Raw genomic sequence first — 19,906 nt, forward strand, 5'->3', positions numbered from 1 at the left:
TAACTTTTAAACGAAAGACATTACACGTAATTCGGCAGCCGCTGCATGTACATTTTCCAACAAAAAAAATAGAGGTTCACTCCAGGCTGTGAACCAGACTTACGCTACTAATCTCGTGAGATATTGAAGCTCATGGCTTGATAGTGATCCATACCTTTCCGTCACCACACATGTACAATTAGGAAGGACCCTTTTTCCAGGATGATATCTAAGACTCTCTGGCCATTTCATAAGTCGATACCACGACGCTGGCGAGATACCAATCCCACTGAACCATTGACGAGCGTTAAACATGCCCCCATCAGCTGCGACTGTCTTACCTAACTCGTCAACTGTTTTGTCATACTAACTCACGAGGAACGTGATATTTTGACGATTCGTCACCTTGACAAAACATCGACGACAGGACACACCCTATACATTTTTGAAACATTGAAACTCAATTTCACTGCTTTAGGATTGACTTGTCAGTTTCTAAAGAAAATAACTCCAGACAACAAATGTACATGTATTTGATTTGATATCATTTATTGGTCAAGCTGTAACTGCAGGCAATAAGCGACTGGCATACACTGTAATTTGAAATGGGCCAATGTATGTCGCATTGTCAGACCTAGTCGTACAGTCCATTGCTTTGATCAAAGGCATTGTTTATAATTGTTCATGCTTTGGGACTTCGAAAAATTCACTCCAACAATGTCCGCTAAAAGAACATGAACGTGCTTTCAATAACCCCGAACATAACTATGTCATGGCGACCTACATGTATATCATCAGAGATCTAGGTCACTGACCCATCCTCAGTGGAGATCTATAGGGAAAACCTACTTGTATATCTGACCAGAACGTCTACGAGGAGTCAATATCACAGCTATTTTTATTCCATGTAATAACAGAGAAATCAAGCTAAGATGTAGAAAGGCGAAAGACGCAGAACCCTAGGCAGGCCTGGGTGTGTTTGGAATGATATCACACATTTTTGCTGGGTAATGGATTATTTTCTAAAGCACACGACGTTTAGCAATATCTAGATTTAATACTTGATCAAAAATTGACTGCTAGAGAAGCATCAACAAAATCCAGTCACTAATTGCTCTTTCGTCCGCATAACCTCTTGTCTCGACCAATTTCTTTAAGACACTTGGGACACGCATGGATAACATCTTTCGTTCCTGTTCCGGTACATGCTAAAACGCATCCGAAGAAGAAAAACCTAAAAAGAGATATTTACACATGTTCAAGTGAAGCCCAGTGAATTACAGATGGCGGATGCCACAATGATGAGTTTCAGTTATAGATTATTGTTGATTCCTAGTACAAAAAGAATCATCCTTACTCACAAACGGAAAATAATCAGAATAAAGTTTTCTTCCAATTTTTCTTCTCTTTTGTTCGAAAGAGAATGCTCGTGAACTTCGGCCCCTCTGTATATTTACCCAAATAGTAGACAAAGGAAGAAGGTCAAGACTGCATTACAACCAATCTTGTAATACATCAGCGTCTCGATCCTCTTTTTGCAGTGAGGACATTGCATGTCCACTGAATCACCCCGTGATAGCATCTCAAAATTGGGTACGACACCATCTTCAAGCATCTCAGAAGTTTCTATCGCCCGCGGTTGAATGTTGACGACGGTGTTGTAGGCGGGGTAGGCAGGCGGCGTCGCTTGGTAGGCTGGTGGAGGTGGTGGAGGTGGCGGTGGTGGCCCTGAGGGTGGTGGGTACGCCGGCGGAGGGTAGGCTGCGTCCTGGCCATGGTAGACTGGCTGACCTGAAAACGTATGATAGTAATATGTGTACACGTATATAAACAACAATTCAGACGTTTGTGTCTCCTGCGGGTCACAGTGAATGTTCACAACTGACACTATCTGGTTAAAGGCGCATGAAGATCGAAACGGCACCCTAAATTTATCTAACTGCATGACACCACTCAAAACATGTTTCCGTTGTTTATTTCTGCAGATGCTTATTGCGTTATGGGTACTGCATGTATTTCACATTTATCTGCTGACCAAGAATATATTTAGAGTAGATTTCGGACGAAGAGAGCTTCTTTCTTTCGTCTTTAGCTGATGGCAAAGTAATGATGGCTATTGTGGAATCCTTTAATGACACCTACCGGGATAGGACATCTCTAAGCTTTACCTCTTTCAACTGAAAAAAAAAATCAAAAATCTGTTGAACTAGGCAGGGGCTAGGGGATCCCGCTGGTGGTCTCTTGGTGGTTGACGTGCACAGTTGGGGAACTGGGTCTGGTTAATTGGACGACGTGATAAAGTTGACGGAGTGCCTAGTACATGCACTGGGTGATGACGTCGATCTCTTTTTGATAGACCGCTATGATACACAGATTGAATTTCTCTTCGATGCTGCATCATCTACATCCGGCTTTACATCTTGACCCTGGAGGGAAGGGAGGTTACGGACGGAATTACCTCTGATGATTCAGAATGCCGGCTTTGCCAGTGCTGAACATGTCTTGCTGTTTTGTTTTGTGTGTCATAGACGACAATGCTTAGTACCGAAGATTAACAAAGACTAGTCTTTACCTCTTCTTGATAGTACGTTTAAGAAGTTATTACATGCATCTGTGAACTTACATGTATCTGGTCCAGTAATTTGTCCAGAAACAAAATATGACCATTCTCATACTATACATGTACACAACCACTAAGTTTCTGGTCCAGTAATTTGTCCAGAAACAAAATATGACCATTCTCATACTATACATGTACACAACCACTGTCAACATGTTTATCAAGCTTTTAGGGGACAAGACTTTTCTTTATCAGATATAAGGCAGGATTCGCATCCCTTATTAGGAGCTTCGAACGACGAAGTACGAAGTATGTAAATATGCTTTTCGAAGACTTTTGAAAAAATCCCCGATTCTGTTTGACAACTTAAGATATATATACAGAAGAGGATTTACGAGTGTCGCTTCGATGAATTAGCACAGGATGTGACGACAAGACGGACCTTCGTATTGGTTGCGAAACTTGCTTTTAAAAGTATCGGGATTGCAAAATCGTAGTTATAAACGGATTTTTGATATGATAGCGTGAACGAGGTGTACTCAATTAGGGGTGAAAAGTCTTTTGGTAACAATTCGAACAGAACATTTTGAAGAAGGGTTGCCAGTATATGGGTCTTACCTGACTTTTCCGAAATATTATTGATAACTATTTTGGAGACTTGTACGTATTTGGAAACAGGAAAATCTAATCGTATTGATCCTCCCTTGGCTAGTTTCGAACTATGCTTACTGGACTATAGCTTCTATTAGATTAGGTAATACTGTTTTTGTCAACGCGTCGATTGGTTACCGCTATACAAGGCCTGAAAACCTCAGGTTAGACGTACACAATGTAAGCCTTATATAGCACTTAAAGATAATATCAACATTGGAATAGCTTTACAAAACTTCTGGACAAAAGGAAACTAAAGGAAATTTTACCACTTCAGACTGATTTTTTATACCCCAGCTACAGTGCAACATGCATACATATTAAAATCTATGAAAAAAAATCATCGAGGAGTTCCTGATAGTATTACACCAACTGTGAAATCAGTAAAAATAGTGTTAAAACTAACCATTAATTAGTTGTTCTATAGCTGAAAGAAAATAGTAAAAAAACTATCTAGATGGATAAGAATTACTAGTTCGATAGTTAAAACAAGCTACGACGACTGTCGTAAAAAATTACTATAAAATAGTTGCATGTATTTCTACATCAATTTTCAATTCATAATTCCTAAAATTAAAAATTAAAATCGAGGCATGTGCCCTGCATCACCGGTGGTCAGCCGCAGCCGCGGTATTAAACACACACTCGCCAAACGAATAAGATATCAATGGAAAGCTGACTCTCCCTCTGCTCTCATCATCAAATTACACAATCTTTATTTACTCTAATCAATATGTACAAATTTTACAATTCCGGCTTTTAAATTCACTTCAGTGTTGACATTTATTAAAGTAAAATGTTTATCACATTTTCTCACAAGAAAGTCTCACATTTGACCAAGAATGCTTGCATTGCACCACCAGAGGGGAGATAGGCAGAAAGATGATTACCCAATCAATTATAATTCGGGTCAGTGGGGCAAATTGCGTTCATTGGCAAAGCTTTTCATAGCAGTGTAGGTTCATTTGGATATACACAAGGCCCCTTCATATATGAGAAATACTTACTCCTGAAATCTATAACTGAGATTATACTTGGAAGGTAGGTAGTCATTTTCGTAATAAAGAAATTTATAAATTATCAGACTTCCTGGTCCACACACGTGAAGTACCTATTCATGGCTGTCGAATTTTCTGGTGACGCTTACTTTGAAAACATTCTTCGCCATATTCTATTTTACTTCTCCCACAACATCAAATATATACCTTGCCGATCAGGGAAATCTTGAGAGATTATGGAATATGCGAATTCGGTTTACAATGTACATCAAATGTTATTACTGGGAAGCAGAACAAGTTTCTTAGTCAATTGCACGTCTTCTGCTTGCAGATTCTTAATCAGCCATGTACGGTAGGGGGAACAACCTCCTGTTGTTCGTCATCGTGACTAGTTTCTTAGCATTTCAACCGAGAGATGGCGCTCCTCTGGCTGATCCAGCTGCATCACACACCGCACTGAGCCTGCCGAAGGGATGTCATTTTGGGAATGACGAAATTAGTGTCACATGCCAGTCAGTTCATGCATACGATATCCCTCGGTTCATCAACAGCCTATCCAGCAACACGACCAATATTACGATATCTAGCTGCGATAATGAACTTGCTTTGAACAACATTACGTTCCCAGATTTGCTGTATTTGGAAATCTCGACATGTGATATCAAAAATTTCACCAGAGATACAGTTCTTCATCTAACGAAGCTTCGAGAGTTGATCTTGAAGAACAACCATATTGCTAGTTTGGATGGGAACATATTCGAAAATCTGTTTGAGTTGGAGAAAATCGATTTGAATAACAATGATCTGGTCCGTTTAGATAAGGACATATTTCAATCCCTGTTAAAACTGGTGTCTTTAGACATTTCCAATAATAGACTAATTGAATTTGCTCCTGCGCTGAACTCGAAAAAAATGAGATATTTAGGTCTTGGGGGCAACAATGGCATAACGAACGCTACGATTAGTACCGGAAGCAAAACTCATGTTTGTGACCTTGACCTCAGTTTCACGGGTATCTCCGAGTTGCACGCATCTGCCTTCGCAAACTTGGTCTGTGAAGGAGGTGATCTACGACCAAAAATGAATATCAGTTTCAGGGGAAACTTTCTTCAAAAGGTTGACCCGAATGCATTCGATGGGATGAAAAACGTGTCCCTAGCTCGGCTGGATATGGGAGATGTACGGTGGGATTTCAGTCCAGGTCACTCTGCCCTCACTGATTTTTTCCAAGCGTTGAGCGCCCGAAGAGTCGATTATCTCGATCTATCGGGCTGCTATCTCTCGGAGGAAAACGTCAACGATTTCCCTCTACTGAACAACACTGCATTCCTCGGCACTCTTGACGTGTCCAAGAATATTTTCGGCCCAACTATCAAAACATGGCCGATTTACGTTAATAAAATAGCGTCAATTGATTCCATGCAATGCTTGAATATGTCATTGAATAGCATCGGAAAAGGCCTTGTCTTCAACCAACTTATGCCGAACCTGAGGGAGTTAGACTTGTCCAACAACCAAATCGTTATTTACAAAGATTCGATTAAATTTTCTGAAAACGGTAGGGTGAGTGTACCTTTCCTGAGAATTCTGCACATGACTGGTGCATTTGGCGAGACGGGGATCAAGCCAAATGATTGGACGAATTTGACTTGGTTTTCAGAATTAAAAACTCTGGAGGAACTATACCTTGATGCCAACTACAAATTGTTTGACACTTTTTTCTATTACCATCTCTCTGGAATTTTCGGAGGTTTGACAAACCTACGCATATTGTCTCTGTCCGATACTGGCTTTGGTCGAAGGCAATTCAGGCAAGCTGAACTGGAGAACTTTCTTGTTGACCAGAGGAAGTCTTTGATAAGTCTGAAACTGAGGAATAATTACATTTCCCATAGGCAGTTGGTCATTCTCAAGGGCCTTGAGAATTTGGAGACACTTGACCTCAGATCAAACCACATTGGCTACCTAGACGACAACTGGTTTAACCTAAATCTGCGCGAATTAGATCTGTCCGACAACAGCCTCTTGACTATCTCTTGCACTGCGACTCTTTCCTTAGCGTTGGAATCAAAGCTGGAACGAATGTGGATCGGTGATAACCCTTACGACTGCACATGTCAGCTGGCTGATTTCGTGTACTGGCTGAAAAACCACGCCAGGGGCGTTGAGAAAACGGATTCTGTAATTTCTCCCAAAAGAAAGGTGGTCATCCCCGATTTAAGCATTGCCGAATGCATGGGACCGAGAGAGCGGAACGGCCAACTCATTTCCCGTTATCTCCCAAACCGTTGGCTTTGCGACGAGGTTGGACTGATTGTTTTGGGGGCTGTAGGTTCTTTCTTCCTCGTCATTTTTGCGATAGCGGCAATAGTTGCTTACAACTGTAGAGTAAACATACTCTTCTGTTTCCGGACATCGAGACATGGCAGACACGCTCAAGCCGCGAGCCGTGGAGTGTTCATGGGTTACTGCGATGGACACAGAGGTCCGAATTTCGAGAAAAATCCCGAAGATCAATGGGTGAATGACAACATCAATACTAACCTTGAGTTATGCCGGGATTTGCCGATTTATGTGAACTTTATGATGCCCATTAACATCAACAAAACTTTAGGAGAGCAAATTAGGGAAAAACACCAGGATTATCGTTACATTCTCCTGATTGTTGGTTCACTTTTTATAAGGCACGTCTGGGAGAGCGTTAGAGTTGAAGTCTGCGAGGACAGGGAGATCTGGAAGCAATGCCGCAATAAGTTTGTGCTTGTGTTGCTCGGAAAGACAAAGAAGGACCTGCCTCCTGAGATGAAAGCTTTGTGGAAACATGGCGCCTGCTACACGTGGCCCAAACCGAGCCGAGATCAATTTTGGAAGAGGCTCAAGCTCAAACTTGCTGACAAAAGAAGTGTATGTTGTTTCTAGGTGCTGTTCTGCGCCTCTTGGGTCTCTGTCTACTTTTTCATTATCTGCTTCTTCCTAATCTGCGTTACCTGTTTAAAGGCTGTTCCTTCCTTGGAACGCAGGTCCTTTAACTGGATAAAATATGTTTAGATGATGATGTAATTCGCCTTTTGGTTTCACAGTCCGGGGCTGACACCAAGCAAATGCCCGAGAAATACTGAAAATTTTGTATTTTTACGCCATGCTATGAAAAGTTTACCATAACTTTAAAAATAAAGGTTTTTGAGGTGGTTTTACAGCCAGATTTATGGGAGCAGAGGATCGCACTGAGCGTGTCCATTTTGTCTATCTTTCACTATCGTAATAGTGAAATTGGGTAAACTTGTTTTGAAGCATGGTGTTGGAAATTAATTTTATATCATTATCACAATATCATGAATTATGATACTAGTATATACATGTATATCGCAATCCGATAGGGTTATGGATGGACGGACCTGGTGTTAATATATGTGTAAATAGCTGCTGGCTTGATTTAAATAAAAATACGGTTTTGTGTAGATGCCAATTGTGCCGATGATTTTACCGGGTATTTACCGCACTTGGCAGAGCTGGTGTGACGCACAGGCTTTGGTGATTGATAGTTGATCAATAGGGCGCAATTAGGTCATGTGCCTTTAGTGTACCGAGGAAACATATATATACACCGCACTCTTAAACAAGATTTTGCAAGATATAAGCTTTGCCTGAAATCACCTCTAAGAGTCAGTTATAACCAAGTTATGGCATAAAAACAATAACATACATGTATTATTTTTTTAAATATATTGTTTCATTCAACCAATTAAGGGAATACGGGATGTCCTCGTGAATACCGGTAGCCTATCTTTTCTGTGCTATAAAAGTAGGACCATACATTTCGGAGGTCCACAAAAAGGTACCAGTAGGACAAAGTAGGCCCTCGTCCCGCCTTTAAGCCTGCAGCACACTAGCCACCAACTTCGGCGTTCACAGGCGCTTTTTGCCGCAAGAGTCCTGAACGCCTGAAAAATCCCTAGTCTGCTACGAACGGCGTCGGCGAACGCGACTTGACGCCACTTACCGCAACTAAACGCCAAATATCTAACATGTTTGATTTTTGACGCGTGTCGCCGCGCTTGAACGCAAGAAGAAGCCAGGTGTGCTACGGATGGCCGCCTGACTTGGCGTCGGCGGCGAGGCTATGGCCAATCAGCTTCCGTCTTGATGTCACATGTTTTCAAAATGGCAAGTGGCGGAAAAGATGCTACTGGACGCCAATTCTTGGCATGTGTGCTCTGACCGGGATCCACTGGCCGACAACTTTGGCGTCGAGAGGCGTCAGCCGAACACTTCTTGTCGCCAAAGTTGGCGGCTAGTGTGCTGCAGGCTTTATTGCACAATCTGCGAAGTGCCGCTTTCCATACCGCCCTGGAACATTGACTAACAAAACATTAGGAATACCCGCTGGTGTGGCTGACAGATCTTTAGCCAATGACTGTGACGACCTGTGCATACAATAAAATTTAAATAGGACTGTTCATAGAGTATAAGTAGCCAATTATAATACATGCAATATATGGCACCCCAAGAGGCCTCTTCAAAGTGGCACCCGATACCGGTATTCACGAGGACGACCTGTATCCTAACGCTTAATTTTTATGTCCGCGTTTTTCATACAGAAATGCGGTTTCAGGCTTGAGGCTGTGACGGCTCATCTGCTTTCTATCCATGTTCATTATATAAATAAGACGAATTACATGTATATAACCAAATAAAGCATCGATATGCAAATTCATACGAAGTTCGTTTTGCTTTAATTTCTTTTCGCCGAAGCTACTGCACATAGCACACTAGCTCAGTAAAATTTGTGATGTGGCAAAAAAAATTATAAAGAAACGGCAAGCATTGAAAAAAGTATAGAATAGTAGGCCTACAGGATTTAGGAAATACCATTAACGGTTTATGCTTAAAAAAGATTTTTTTGATGACTTCCTGAATCAAAATTGGCATTCGCCCTGCTAAATCATGTACGCTTTGTTAAGCACCAATGATATTTTGAGTCGTAAGCAGTAGTGATAGAAATAGGCCGCGAAGTCTTTACGAATAACTTATACGTTAACAAGAACTTTGTATAGTTCTGAGGAAGACCAGCAGAGGAATTCAAACCGAATATCGGCACTCTTGCGATCGGACTGCAAAAGCTATGGGAGTCAGAATTGCAGTTGGGGTCTTGCTACTCCTTGCTAGCCTCGAAATTTCTCAAGGTAAGATCATAGAACAATCCTTTCAGTGGGAAATTTACTAGCTACGGTACGTATTTACTATAGTTTATCGCCAAGATAAGGCAATAGGGCCAGCTGCACTTTCGTTTATGTTACTGTTGTGTTGAAATATAGGTTAATATGATTGTAACTTGAATTTGTTTAGTCAAACCACAGACCAAGAGATATATAGATGTATGTCGGAGTCTGTTGTATATAAGACTTGGTCAAACTGACAGATTACAAAATCTTTTTCTTCACATTCATGTGATGACCTAGGTACTTTCTCTACTTTTGATTTCTTTCCATTCGATGGCGGAGGATTTTTGCCTGACCCTATTTTTCACGATTTTCTTTATAATAATCGCCTCTCGAAAGTCGTCGGTTGGACATGGCCTATTTCTGGCCTTTTTTTATGGCGCGATCAATTAAGATATAGATTATAGTTGAACCGAAAATATTAGATATAACTTATATCATGTTATTATTCCGCCACGGATCGCTTTGGCAATGGGATTTCCCCCAAAATACTTCCTTGTGGTCGGACCAATAGCAGTTCGCAACGTCAGCGACAGGACTAAAATCTTTTTAATGTATCATGTTAACCATGTCACAAACTTTTGGGTGACTGGAGGTCCTAAAAGTCGGTGGCCTTAAAGGACCATTGGCATTTAATAGTAAGGGCAATATTACTCAGCTGTCGGCTGTCCAGTCACCTCCTATTCTACATACAATGTAAGTAGTTTCCATCAACAAATTGCACAAAAAAGGAAAAATTCAAAATCTGACAGATAACAAAAAAAGAAGAAATGTCAACTGTTACACCATTTATACTAGATAGCCTCCCAAGCTCTGTACACACTGACAACATTTTCGGTAACATTTTCGGAAACATCTCGGCAACACACCTGGGCAACAAAAATTTGGCCCTGTATACACATGACAACATTCGACAACATGTTGGGCATTTTGTTATCGAAAGTTTCTGAGAAAATGAGGATTTTGGACGGAAATTCATAAACAATGGAAGATTCCAAGAGAAGAAGATGTATTGTCGGGGGCTCTGCCATAATTTTACGTATCCTGATTTAAAGACGGCAAAGAAGACGTAAAGATGAGAAAAGAGTGTGGACAAGACCATGGATATATATGAGAGACCAGCATGGGGCCTACCACTGTCTCCTGTCTACTGTCATCCCATAAACAGGCACAACTTTCCCATACTGCGATAAGTTGTTCCACTTCACTCAATAACCATTCCTTGCTGGAGGCTGATATTTTGACTACATCACATGGCTTCAGGTAGATCATGTGATTTGTGGCCTATTTCTGATTGGATAAAACTCGACAACACTCGGCAACAAAATTGATTTTGTATTATTTCGACAACATTTGAGCAACATTTGGCCAACATGTTACCGAATGTTTCCGAACTGTACACACTGCCAACATTTTCGATAACATCGCACCTGGACAACATGTTGGCCAACATGTTTCCCAAAATGTTGTCAGTGTGTACAGAGCTACCCTGTGACGTCTTGGTGCTGATATCGATTTTTCCGACGTCATGTTGATGGCGCTTGATTCACTCTCCCGCGGTCTTCAGTCCTATGTCGAATTTTATATACACCCATTGAAATTCGCAATACAGCCTTGTTATCCCGTTGGAAGATTATTTGGGTTGGAATAGCGAAATAATTGCAAGGTTCAGTGGAGCAAGTCGCATAGATAACATCAAAGACACTTTTCTTTTCTTTATGATTGGCTGTCAGTTCTGCCCTAAATAATATATCATGGTAAACAGGAACATAAATCTTGTATTTGTCACATTAAAGTACGTGTAACTGTTATTTCTGGCCTGGGTAATGCGTCATTAAAAATACCTCAACAAACACTATCAACGCAAATATAAATTCGTTATGCTCCTCAGATACATGTAGGCCTATACACATTCCAATGTTCAAGTAACGCTGTTTCAAAACGTTTGAAAATACAAAAAAGTACAGTATATGTAAGTGGTATCGTCAATTATTGATTAACTCTGCATGGTAAGAATTGCGAAATAGCTCTGACAGTTTTTTATGATGTCTGAATTAAACAAAAAGTAGTGGCGAAACGACCTTTTTTCTTCAGGAAATGTGACATTCGACAGACGGTTCACCTACCAAGAAGTGGATGAGAGCAAGTTGGCAGCAGCTACAGCAGCAGACCTTGTCGACACTAAGAACACGGGTAGGCATCTTCATCCTTCGAGCAATTGCATGTGACCAGAAGAAAAAAAAAAGGCTATATTCAAGACATCTATGTTATTTTAGGAAGCATCGGCGCTCGACGTTCCAATACCTATTTAGGTACCAAGAGGAAAACACGTTATTTCCCCCTGGCCCAAACAATTAAACGATCTTTTTTATGATGTTATGCATCTTCGTTCAAAGTGAGAATTACAAGTGAATTAAAATCATGAAAGACATTAGGAGCGAAGGCGTTTGTCTCGTTGTCGCAAACGAGTAAAAGGAAGGGGATGCGTATGGAAAAGGGGAATGTGCAAGGCACTTCATGCTTTGAAACCCTTATTATTTTCTTGTTACAGTGGGTGTTCTTGGACCAAACCCAGCGATTGCTCAAAACCACGTTAACTTTATTCTTTAAGGATATACTTAACATAACCATTGGGGATTACATGTATGTGAATTTTATGTTTTTTTACAACAGGGCACTGGTCTTCAGACACGCATTATTCCGAAGTCCATTTCATTTTCAGGCACCAAGTTGTTCGATAGCTCCACCGTCGGCAAAGACAAGAAATTGGCTTCTTATGTTTATATAAAGGATTTTAAATCGAAGAAGTCGAAGTATTATCGAGCTCATCCAGTTTTTACAAAGTGCATTGATAAGATTTTCAGTAAGCTTGATAACTCCGATGCCGGCCATAGGGTAAGTTCAACAAAGACGACAAAGTTCGGGGCATAGCCAGTCGGGGCCAACACGAAAAATCGTGATTGTTTAGTCACGTTTTTTTCGGTGATTTACGTTCACCCTTCACTCCAGCAACATTTTCGTTTCATAGATTTTCTCTTTAAAATATTGTGTGAGGCTAAACAAATTTAAATTAATGTGTCATGTGTCAACTCTTGTTTTGATATCCAGTTGCTGGTGGGCAGTGCCTTCAAGACTAAATCTGAGGCAGGGAATAGCGAGCACGACCAGTACGCCTGTGCGGGGACGGCAGCAGTCCTTATCTACAGGCAGGACAGCAGGGTGAAATCTGTCCTTGACATCGCAAAGGAGGCATTGAAGCAGTGTCCTGCCATCTTTGCTGTAAGTATCATTCAGTAGTTCTAGGTATTTTTTATGCTTTTCAAATGGAGAGGAAATGAGGAAGCGAAAGCATTCCGCACGTTGCCAAAGGCACGATTCTCATTAATGAATAAAGTTGAATAGCTTTCAACATTTTTACCATGAAATAATTTTCTTGTTCTTGATAAAATGGTTCAGGCGTTGTGCAGTTGTAGGTGGAGGAATTTGGGGTGGGGCTTGTAGTTAAGATATTGCTTGGTCGTGTAGTCATTGTTGATCCAGAAGTTACAGGCTTTTGGACAACTGCAAGAACAAAACGCTGCGGGCATCGTCAGTATCTGTGTCAGTCCACACAGTCAATTTGATAATTTCGTCACCAAAGAAAAAACCCTTTCCAAATAGGCCCTCCGCCTAAAAGGGCACTAAGCCCAAGTTTACTCTGCCTTTTATTATTACCAGTCAATCCAACGAGACCTTGGTGTCGTCCTCCTTGCTGATGGCGTGGGGATTCACATGCGCGGCCCTCTTGACAAGCAACCGTACTATGCATCAGACGGTGGGGAAAAGTCATCAGCTGACTTCAAGAAGTGGTGTCTTGACCAGATTGATGAGAGATTTGGTAAGTAAACAGAGAGCATCAGCACTTTTCCAACGCCGTTATTTTTCTTCAAGCAGCTGTTGGTTTTTGGTGATATTTCCTATCGCAAAGCTGGCTTGGCAATTTCGCGCAAAAGGATTGTGAAAGGCATCGAATAGTATCTATGTAGTTAACTTAAGATTTAATGAAGGAATATTTCGAAATTAATGTTTTTCTACCTAGCATTAAATCCATGGCCTTAGCAACAAGATAACATTAACCGTCAATCTATGAACTTTTCTCCGCTTCATCCACCTCTAAGAGACTGGTCCAAAGCCGACTGACTGTGCAGCAACTGGCTTGAACAGTGGGGAGGCCTACCCAAATAGTGCCAAGAATCCCGAAGAGGTGGTTGGTCGACTTGATGTCCCTGTCACACGAAAAGATGTGGAAGATTTCAAGAGGTAAGACATGTAATAGCTGATTGCAAGGCAGTGGTAAGTTTTGTCAAAAAGGAGTAACATGTAGAGGAGATGTAAGGAGAAGGAAAGAATCTCGTGGGGCTGGGATGAGCCATTATTGGCCCAAGCCGTAAAGTTTTGTGGGCGTTTTGTCGTTCGTGGTGTTGGCGAACATATTTTCCATTGTAAATTGAAATTTCGTACTCCGCCAAAATAGATTACGTGATATTTTCATCTTTTTAAACACTGTGCATGTTCTCGAGTTGCAAAAATAAAGAGACAATAAAGTTTGATACGTCGCTAGAGACCGTGGCAGGGCTGAAATTGGTTCATGGCCAAAGGGAGGGAAAAAGGAAGGAGAAAAGCATAAAACAAACGTTAGTACGTTATCAGTTGCAGCATGTACTATCTATACTCTCGGTTATTAATTTCCATGGCAGGCCAATACGTGGTAACTAGTTTCCCATCTGTTCTAAATTCGAGGTTACTGCAATTTGATGGTCGCGTGATTGAGTTCGAGAACAGTGAATCATCGAGTTCCTGGTGCGGCTTTGCTGGCAACCCTTGTCGACCATGCAGTGATGGCATCTATGGGAGCGCACTGGATGACCGGTGAGAGAAGATACATGTCTCGCCAAATCATTAAACTACGCCGCTGCAAATGTTACACCAAACATTGTCCATAAGGTAGCCCTATAGCGTGGTAAAAATCAGGCATATTCCACATCATTTGTATTCATAAGAAAATGTTAGTGCAAGAAGGTAAATATTTGTGAAATGATATTTTGTAAAAATTGAGTTTCTAACATGTTTGACAACAATGTAACTCTCACCATGTCTGATGTGAATACAATAGAGGTTGACACGACCATGAAGCCAGTGTAAAGCAGTGCTTTCCTTCTGCATTTTTTATTAGTTATGGTTTTTGTGGTCAAGACGTTTTCTCGATATGGCACTTGACCACATTTATCTGTTTCTTCTAGATGTGCAGATCGTGTGGTTTCACCTAGGATGTACTCAGCGTTGAACAAGCTGCAATTCTTGGTTCGTAAAGGAATGAACGGTAAGATAACCGTACATTCAAAGGATCGCTGATGCGTATTTCAGCTCGACTTTCGACCATTTTATAGTAAGCGTCGCCGTAATTTACTACATGTATCTGCTATAAAATCGTTTAGAGACATACACACAATAGAATCTTCTGTAACGAACTTTAGTCATAGCACATTTCATCTACATGAAGCTCCTTATTCATATAAAATATCTTGTTTTTAGACAAGCTTGTCGTAACCGAAGCATGGGATGAAGCACATTCGGGCGCTCTAACTGGGGACAATCCTGCCAAATCGCTGCATTACGAGGGCAGGCAAGTTGAAGCCAAACTTAAAAATGGTGGCTCCCTGACTACACTCACCAAGTATGCAATCTGTGCCGGAATTGATTACGTAAAGAATAATGGCGCGAGTAAGTATTTTTCACTCAAGTTAACAATATTAAGTTGTTAGTTAATCTATTGGCTCCACTCAAGGAAATTGCTCAAATCAGGTCTTTGATATTTTATATATATAAAGGTGCTACGTTTAGACGAGAACGGTGAAAGCCGATTCATATTGATTTCCCCGATTCACACAAGCCCTGACCTCTCACTACATTTAAAGGGAGTGTGATACCATGAGGTTCAGGATGAGGAAAGAATGGGAGGGATATTCACTATCACTAAATCACATTGGTTTTTTCAGGTGTAACTTTCGCAGTCAGGAAACAGGAGACTTTGGAAGACAGAAAGGTCCGCTTTGATGGGAACAATGAATTACTGATAGTAGCGTTACCTGCGAGGCACCAGCACAGGTACAAACTAGACCCCAGTCTAGACCCGGAAACCATGCCATTGTTTTATGCAGACTTTCAGGTAAGAATTAGACGAACCTATTTCCTCCTTTTCCTTCCCGTTCCTCCTCCTCTTGCTCATTTTACTATTTTCTATAATGGGTTAATTGGCCTAGGCCTTTACAATGACTCTATCTATGGCTCCCTTCTATCTGATTGCTGAATAATTTCTTTAAAAATTGAGATGGTTTTCTGTTGCAGGATAGTACGCCGATAGCCGACGACCATGACGTGACGGTGGGTATGTTTAGGTCGGGTGAGACATGCATCGGAAGCCCGGACTGTCCCGAGGAAGATGACGACTACAGGTACTTCCGCCTCAACCCAGGAATCGTCAAGTGTTTCAGTCTTATAAAGGACAAAGTGACGAGAGGTATGTCAAAGAAAGAACTTATCCTATTCATATATATTGGATTAGATCTTTGTTAAACCAAGCATTAGCTTTTTTCTATCATCTTCTGTCTTGTGCGATTACCACAATTTTAAATTACCGTACCAAGAACTGCAATGTCATATGATGAAGTATGAATCGTTGCTGTATTACAGAATTCAACAAGACTCTGGCAGTTGATCAAGCCTACCAAAGCACAGAGGAGTGGATCAACACAGTTGACGTGTACCTGGATCCAAGAGGTTGGGCAACAGCCTTCGGCGATGCCATGCAGATCAACTTCCCAGGCTTCTGTCCCTACCGCCTTGCTGAGATCGCTGTGGATCAATGCGCCAAAATAGCACAATCAGATGACGAACAAGCTCTGGGGATTGGCCTCTACGAGGACTTCCTCTACGTTGATATCCGATATAACTTCAGCGTCTGGGTGGAGAACCCTGCCTTGCTTCCAAAGGACTGTGTTAACACGGACAAATTCGAGAGTAGACTTGCTTTGAGGTTCGGGCAAACCGTCCGTAAGTCAAATTACTTGCATCACGGCATCCTTCCGTCGATAACACGTACTGAAGATAGACCAGGAAACTGCCTTTTGCTATTGTTGCAGAGTCGAAAGCAGTGTAGATACTTTGTTGGTTGTTAGCGTATGAAAATGTGCTCTTCAAGCTTGTACTTGTACAAATCGTAAAATCGCCGATGTTGCTGCGGTTATTGGTGCTCCGCCCAGAGACTTCTAAACCACAATCACCCTCATATACCAAACATGACGATCTTTCTTTCAGTCGGCCAGCGAATTGACCCTGACGACCTGGACGTAGCGTGTGGGAATGCTGACCCTCCAAAGCCACAGTCGGCAAATTACACGCACGAACACAGCCCAGCCATCAAGGCACAGAAACGTGCTCGCCGGGACGCCACGATTGACGGGGAATGTCAACCTCAAACGGACACTGCTTTCTGTAAAGACACGAAGAAGCACAGGGATGCTGTGGTACGATGATTAACGTTTACTCTGAGAAACATGCATTTTGTAGCTTTTGAAAAATGTACAAGAGTCTTTCTGCGGGCACAATGTAAGCCTAAGTAATGACCTTACTTAATAATCTTACATTAGTGTAATAATTCTCTAGTTAGACAATTTCTACTGTCTGCACTTATAGTATCATTTCTTTGTAGGTCACAGATATCTGGGAAGAAATTACCAGGAAGGCACATGATAAAGACATGATTGATATCAAGAAGGCACTTGAGGGGTGCTTCGGGGCATGCGGAACTTGCTTGGAAGGTATTGTCATGATTTGCTATATCCTATCCAATCCTGCGACAAGAAATGCTCATTGCGTGATCATCGCAGGTGCTGCGACAAAAGTCGACGATTGCAGCGACCTGCGATCGATATTAAACCCAGCGATTACTGGTTTTACCCGCAGACGATATCTTTTTGTCGCACATCGCAGCGTTTATGATCACAGGTTGCAGCGACAGCAATCCCTCATTCGCGAGGCGCTTTGAATAATGCACCATTTATTGCAGGCGTTGTATGGGAAGATAAGATCGAAAACTGCCAGAACCTAATCCATTGGATTGCCTTCCATCCACTCAACGACGGCCAGGAATCCCATTTCTACTCCAGTGACAACATGGCTGCCAGGCGCCATGCATACGCTCCATATACAGGTCGTCACTGCGTCGACAGGTCTGCCCTCTACGGATTGTTTGGTAAGCTTTATCTATTTATTTCCTTTATAGTATTTGCCAATCATATATATCATATAGATCAGCAGCATATTCACGCATATCTAATGCCTAACGTTTGATGTTTGATGTGTTACTAATACACCACGAACTCTAGTAACTGAGTGGTTCAAATGCGCAAGGACAATATTATACCCAGTCTCTCCTAAAACGTTTCAGGAGAACCCAAGAAGCTGCTCATGCAGTGCTTCACTGGACCATTTCAGTATCTTTTTATACCAACAGATGAGCTCTTTAAGAATTTACCCTCTCTTCCCTCTAGCCGATCCTGTAAAGAAGTTGTACAGGCCAGACCCCACGAAGAGTATTGAGGAGCAGCTGTACAGCCCTGAGAACAACCCCAGTCCTTTGATGGACCTGATCAAGAGGATGTATGCCTTCAATGCTGAAGGCAAGGCGGTCTTGTGGATAAATGACGACACGGAGGCAACGTCCATGAAGAATGTTCTGAGGGTAATGAATACCGCTTTCACTTAAAATTGGATACATTGTTTCAAGTGAAGTAGCCTACAGGTATTTTATTAGGTAGTGCGACTGCGGGTGGCCCCTGACTACTGCAGCTGCAAGACCAGTCGCCTACATTGTTGCCAACATTAGACCTATGCCGACAGACATTCTTCGAAATTGACCAAATGGAGGAAAGCTAGCCCTCGGTTTGTCTCAAGTTTTTCAGTTGTCGGAAGAATTGTTCCCTAAACTCCCCTGTGAACTAATCGGAGGATGTTTTTAAATTTCACAGATGTTGATGGTTTACAACAAGAAGCTGACTGGTATCGATGTGATGGTCCCGGACGAGATATCTGCCGAGACTGTTGGCGCCGTCATTGAGAATTCCATAGCCGAATGGACCAAGTCGACCTGTACCAAATACTCCCGAGAGTACATCACGCCATTCAGGATTATTACAGGGTGGCCACAAAGTAAGTCAGGAACGTAATAAAAACTGGTATGACAACTAAATCTGTAAAATCGTTCTAAAAACGACTACTTCGATGTGATTTACTGAGGTTACCATCACTTTTACCAGAATCTTTCCTTTTTCTTTTGCTTTACCAAAGCTTTCGCCAGTATTTCGTAGAAATGATTTCAGGCATGAGGCGAAATGTTTACTATACGAGTACCATATACTTGGTCGTACCAAGTGATGACTCATCAGGTATAGCATCTGATGCAAAGTAGAATAATGCATTACTTAATGAACTACATGTAGTAAATCTTCTCTGCATATGTGCAGAGCCCCAGGTTCAACAAAAAAATCATTGCACGTATACGTTATGAATATGTGTTGTAAACAAAACGCTTCCCTTTTTAGGCAGGAAAAGGCGAGATGCAGATGGCAACGAGGAAATTGATTTTGGGGAAGGCTTCTTAATGGATAGGTTAAATTTCGAGACCAATTGGATAGAAAACCATCCATGAATAGTTCAACTTTGAGACAAAGTGGTTATAAAACCACCCATGAATGGTTCAACTTCGTGATAGATTGGATTGACAATTACACCCTGAAGAATCGACTTTTGTTTATGGCTAAGAGTGACTTTTATTTGGAGTTTCCTGACAACTGATTAAATACAATCAAAACACTGATTCATGTATATACCTATAAAACGTGTTTACATATGTGGATTTCTCAACTATTGCAGATTACACGGCGGTCAAACATCCCTCAATTTAAATTGAAAGTAGATGGTAGTGAATAATTTTTTTTAATCCCAGTGCAATATGATTGCAATGGACCCAAATGTACTGTATAGGTCTAATGATAATGCCTTTTGTAAGATATGCTACATGTAGTACAAACTTATTACGATTTACGATACATTGGGTAGCCTGTGTTGTTTAAAAAAATACAAACGGCGACGCAGCTGCAGAAGACCTCGCCATTGAAATTACGTCATATTTATGACAGCCAATCAAATGGCAATAATATTTACTGGCCAAAATCACCAAGGATTATTAAAGTCGTCAGCATCTTTGATACTAAACTACAAATACATTTAACAAAAAAAATTGATGCCATGCTGTTGATGTATAATGTGCACCGATATTTTAAATTTTAAAGCTTTTCGTGAAGTCGACTTTTTGGCCGTTACTTTCTGGCACCAATAAAGTACTGGATGATTTCTTAGACTACAGAAGTTCCATTGGTAGTATTCACAGTATATGCATACAT

The 19,906-nt window shown here is 41.3% G+C and overlaps 3 protein-coding genes across 4 annotated transcripts; 2 read left to right on the forward strand and 1 right to left on the reverse strand.

Moving 5' to 3' along the window:
• Window positions 1–540: 540 nt before the first annotated feature.
• Window positions 541–3,252, reverse strand: LOC135494448 (cell death-inducing p53-target protein 1-like). Of its 2 annotated transcripts, XM_064782474.1 has the most exons (4): window positions 3,158–3,252; window positions 2,122–2,156; window positions 1,437–1,770; window positions 541–1,213 (listed from the first exon to the last, which is right to left on the reverse strand). In XM_064782474.1, the coding sequence occupies exons 2-4, from the start codon at window positions 2,132–2,134 to the stop codon at window positions 1,087–1,089; spliced, it is 474 nt and encodes a 157-aa protein (XP_064638544.1). In that variant the 5' UTR covers window positions 2,135–2,156; window positions 3,158–3,252; the 3' UTR covers window positions 541–1,086. The 2 variants fall into 2 exon arrangements, with proteins under 2 accessions (XP_064638544.1, XP_064638628.1); XM_064782558.1 differs by lacking the exon at window positions 3,158–3,252 and having other exon boundaries at window positions 2,122–2,168.
• Window positions 3,253–4,132: 880 nt separating this feature from the next.
• LOC135490615 (toll-like receptor 4) lies at window positions 4,133–8,896 on the forward strand. The gene is made up of 2 exons (XM_064775872.1): window positions 4,133–4,231; window positions 4,520–8,896. Exon 2 carries the CDS (start codon window positions 4,534–4,536, stop codon window positions 7,105–7,107), a length of 2,574 nt encoding a protein of 857 aa, XP_064631942.1. The 5' UTR covers window positions 4,133–4,231; window positions 4,520–4,533; the 3' UTR covers window positions 7,108–8,896.
• Window positions 8,897–9,212: 316 nt separating this feature from the next.
• Window positions 9,213–19,863, forward strand: LOC135490616 (uncharacterized). The gene is made up of 18 exons (XM_064775887.1): window positions 9,213–9,371; window positions 11,502–11,600; window positions 12,130–12,302; window positions 12,516–12,686; window positions 13,125–13,284; window positions 13,565–13,706; window positions 14,187–14,315; window positions 14,687–14,766; window positions 14,979–15,167; window positions 15,443–15,612; window positions 15,792–15,963; window positions 16,137–16,496; window positions 16,761–16,969; window positions 17,155–17,263; window positions 17,512–17,697; window positions 17,996–18,186; window positions 18,473–18,653; window positions 19,046–19,863. Exons 1-18 carry the CDS (start codon window positions 9,311–9,313, stop codon window positions 19,150–19,152), a joined length of 2,889 nt encoding a protein of 962 aa, XP_064631957.1. The 5' UTR covers window positions 9,213–9,310; the 3' UTR covers window positions 19,153–19,863.
• The last annotated feature ends 43 nt before the right edge of the window (window positions 19,864–19,906 follow it).

The sequence above is a fragment of the Lineus longissimus genome, chromosome 1, assembly GCF_910592395.1.
Source record: "Lineus longissimus chromosome 1, tnLinLong1.2, whole genome shotgun sequence".
NCBI classification, from domain to species: domain Eukaryota; kingdom Metazoa; phylum Nemertea; class Pilidiophora; order Heteronemertea; family Lineidae; genus Lineus; species Lineus longissimus.

Bases quoted from the DNA above. Each gene is read 5' to 3' on its own strand.
- LOC135490616 (XM_064775887.1), top strand. From the start codon at position 9,311: ATGGGAGTCAGAATTGCAGTTGGGGTCTTGCTACTCCTTGCTAGCCTC. The intron at 14,767-14,978 runs GTAAGATAACCG...TCTTGTTTTTAG, and splicing joins GGTTCGTAAAGGAATGAACG to ACAAGCTTGTCGTAACCGAA. The intron at 18,654-19,045 runs GTAAGTCAGGAA...TTCCCTTTTTAG, and splicing joins TATTACAGGGTGGCCACAAA to GCAGGAAAAGGCGAGATGCA.
- LOC135490615 (XM_064775872.1), top strand. From the start codon at position 4,534: ATGTACGGTAGGGGGAACAACCTCCTGTTGTTCGTCATCGTGACTAGT.
- LOC135494448 (XM_064782474.1), bottom strand. The intron at 1,214-1,436 runs GTAAATATACAG...ATCTCTTTTTAG, and splicing joins TTCCTTTGTCTACTATTTGG to GTTTTTCTTCTTCGGATGCG.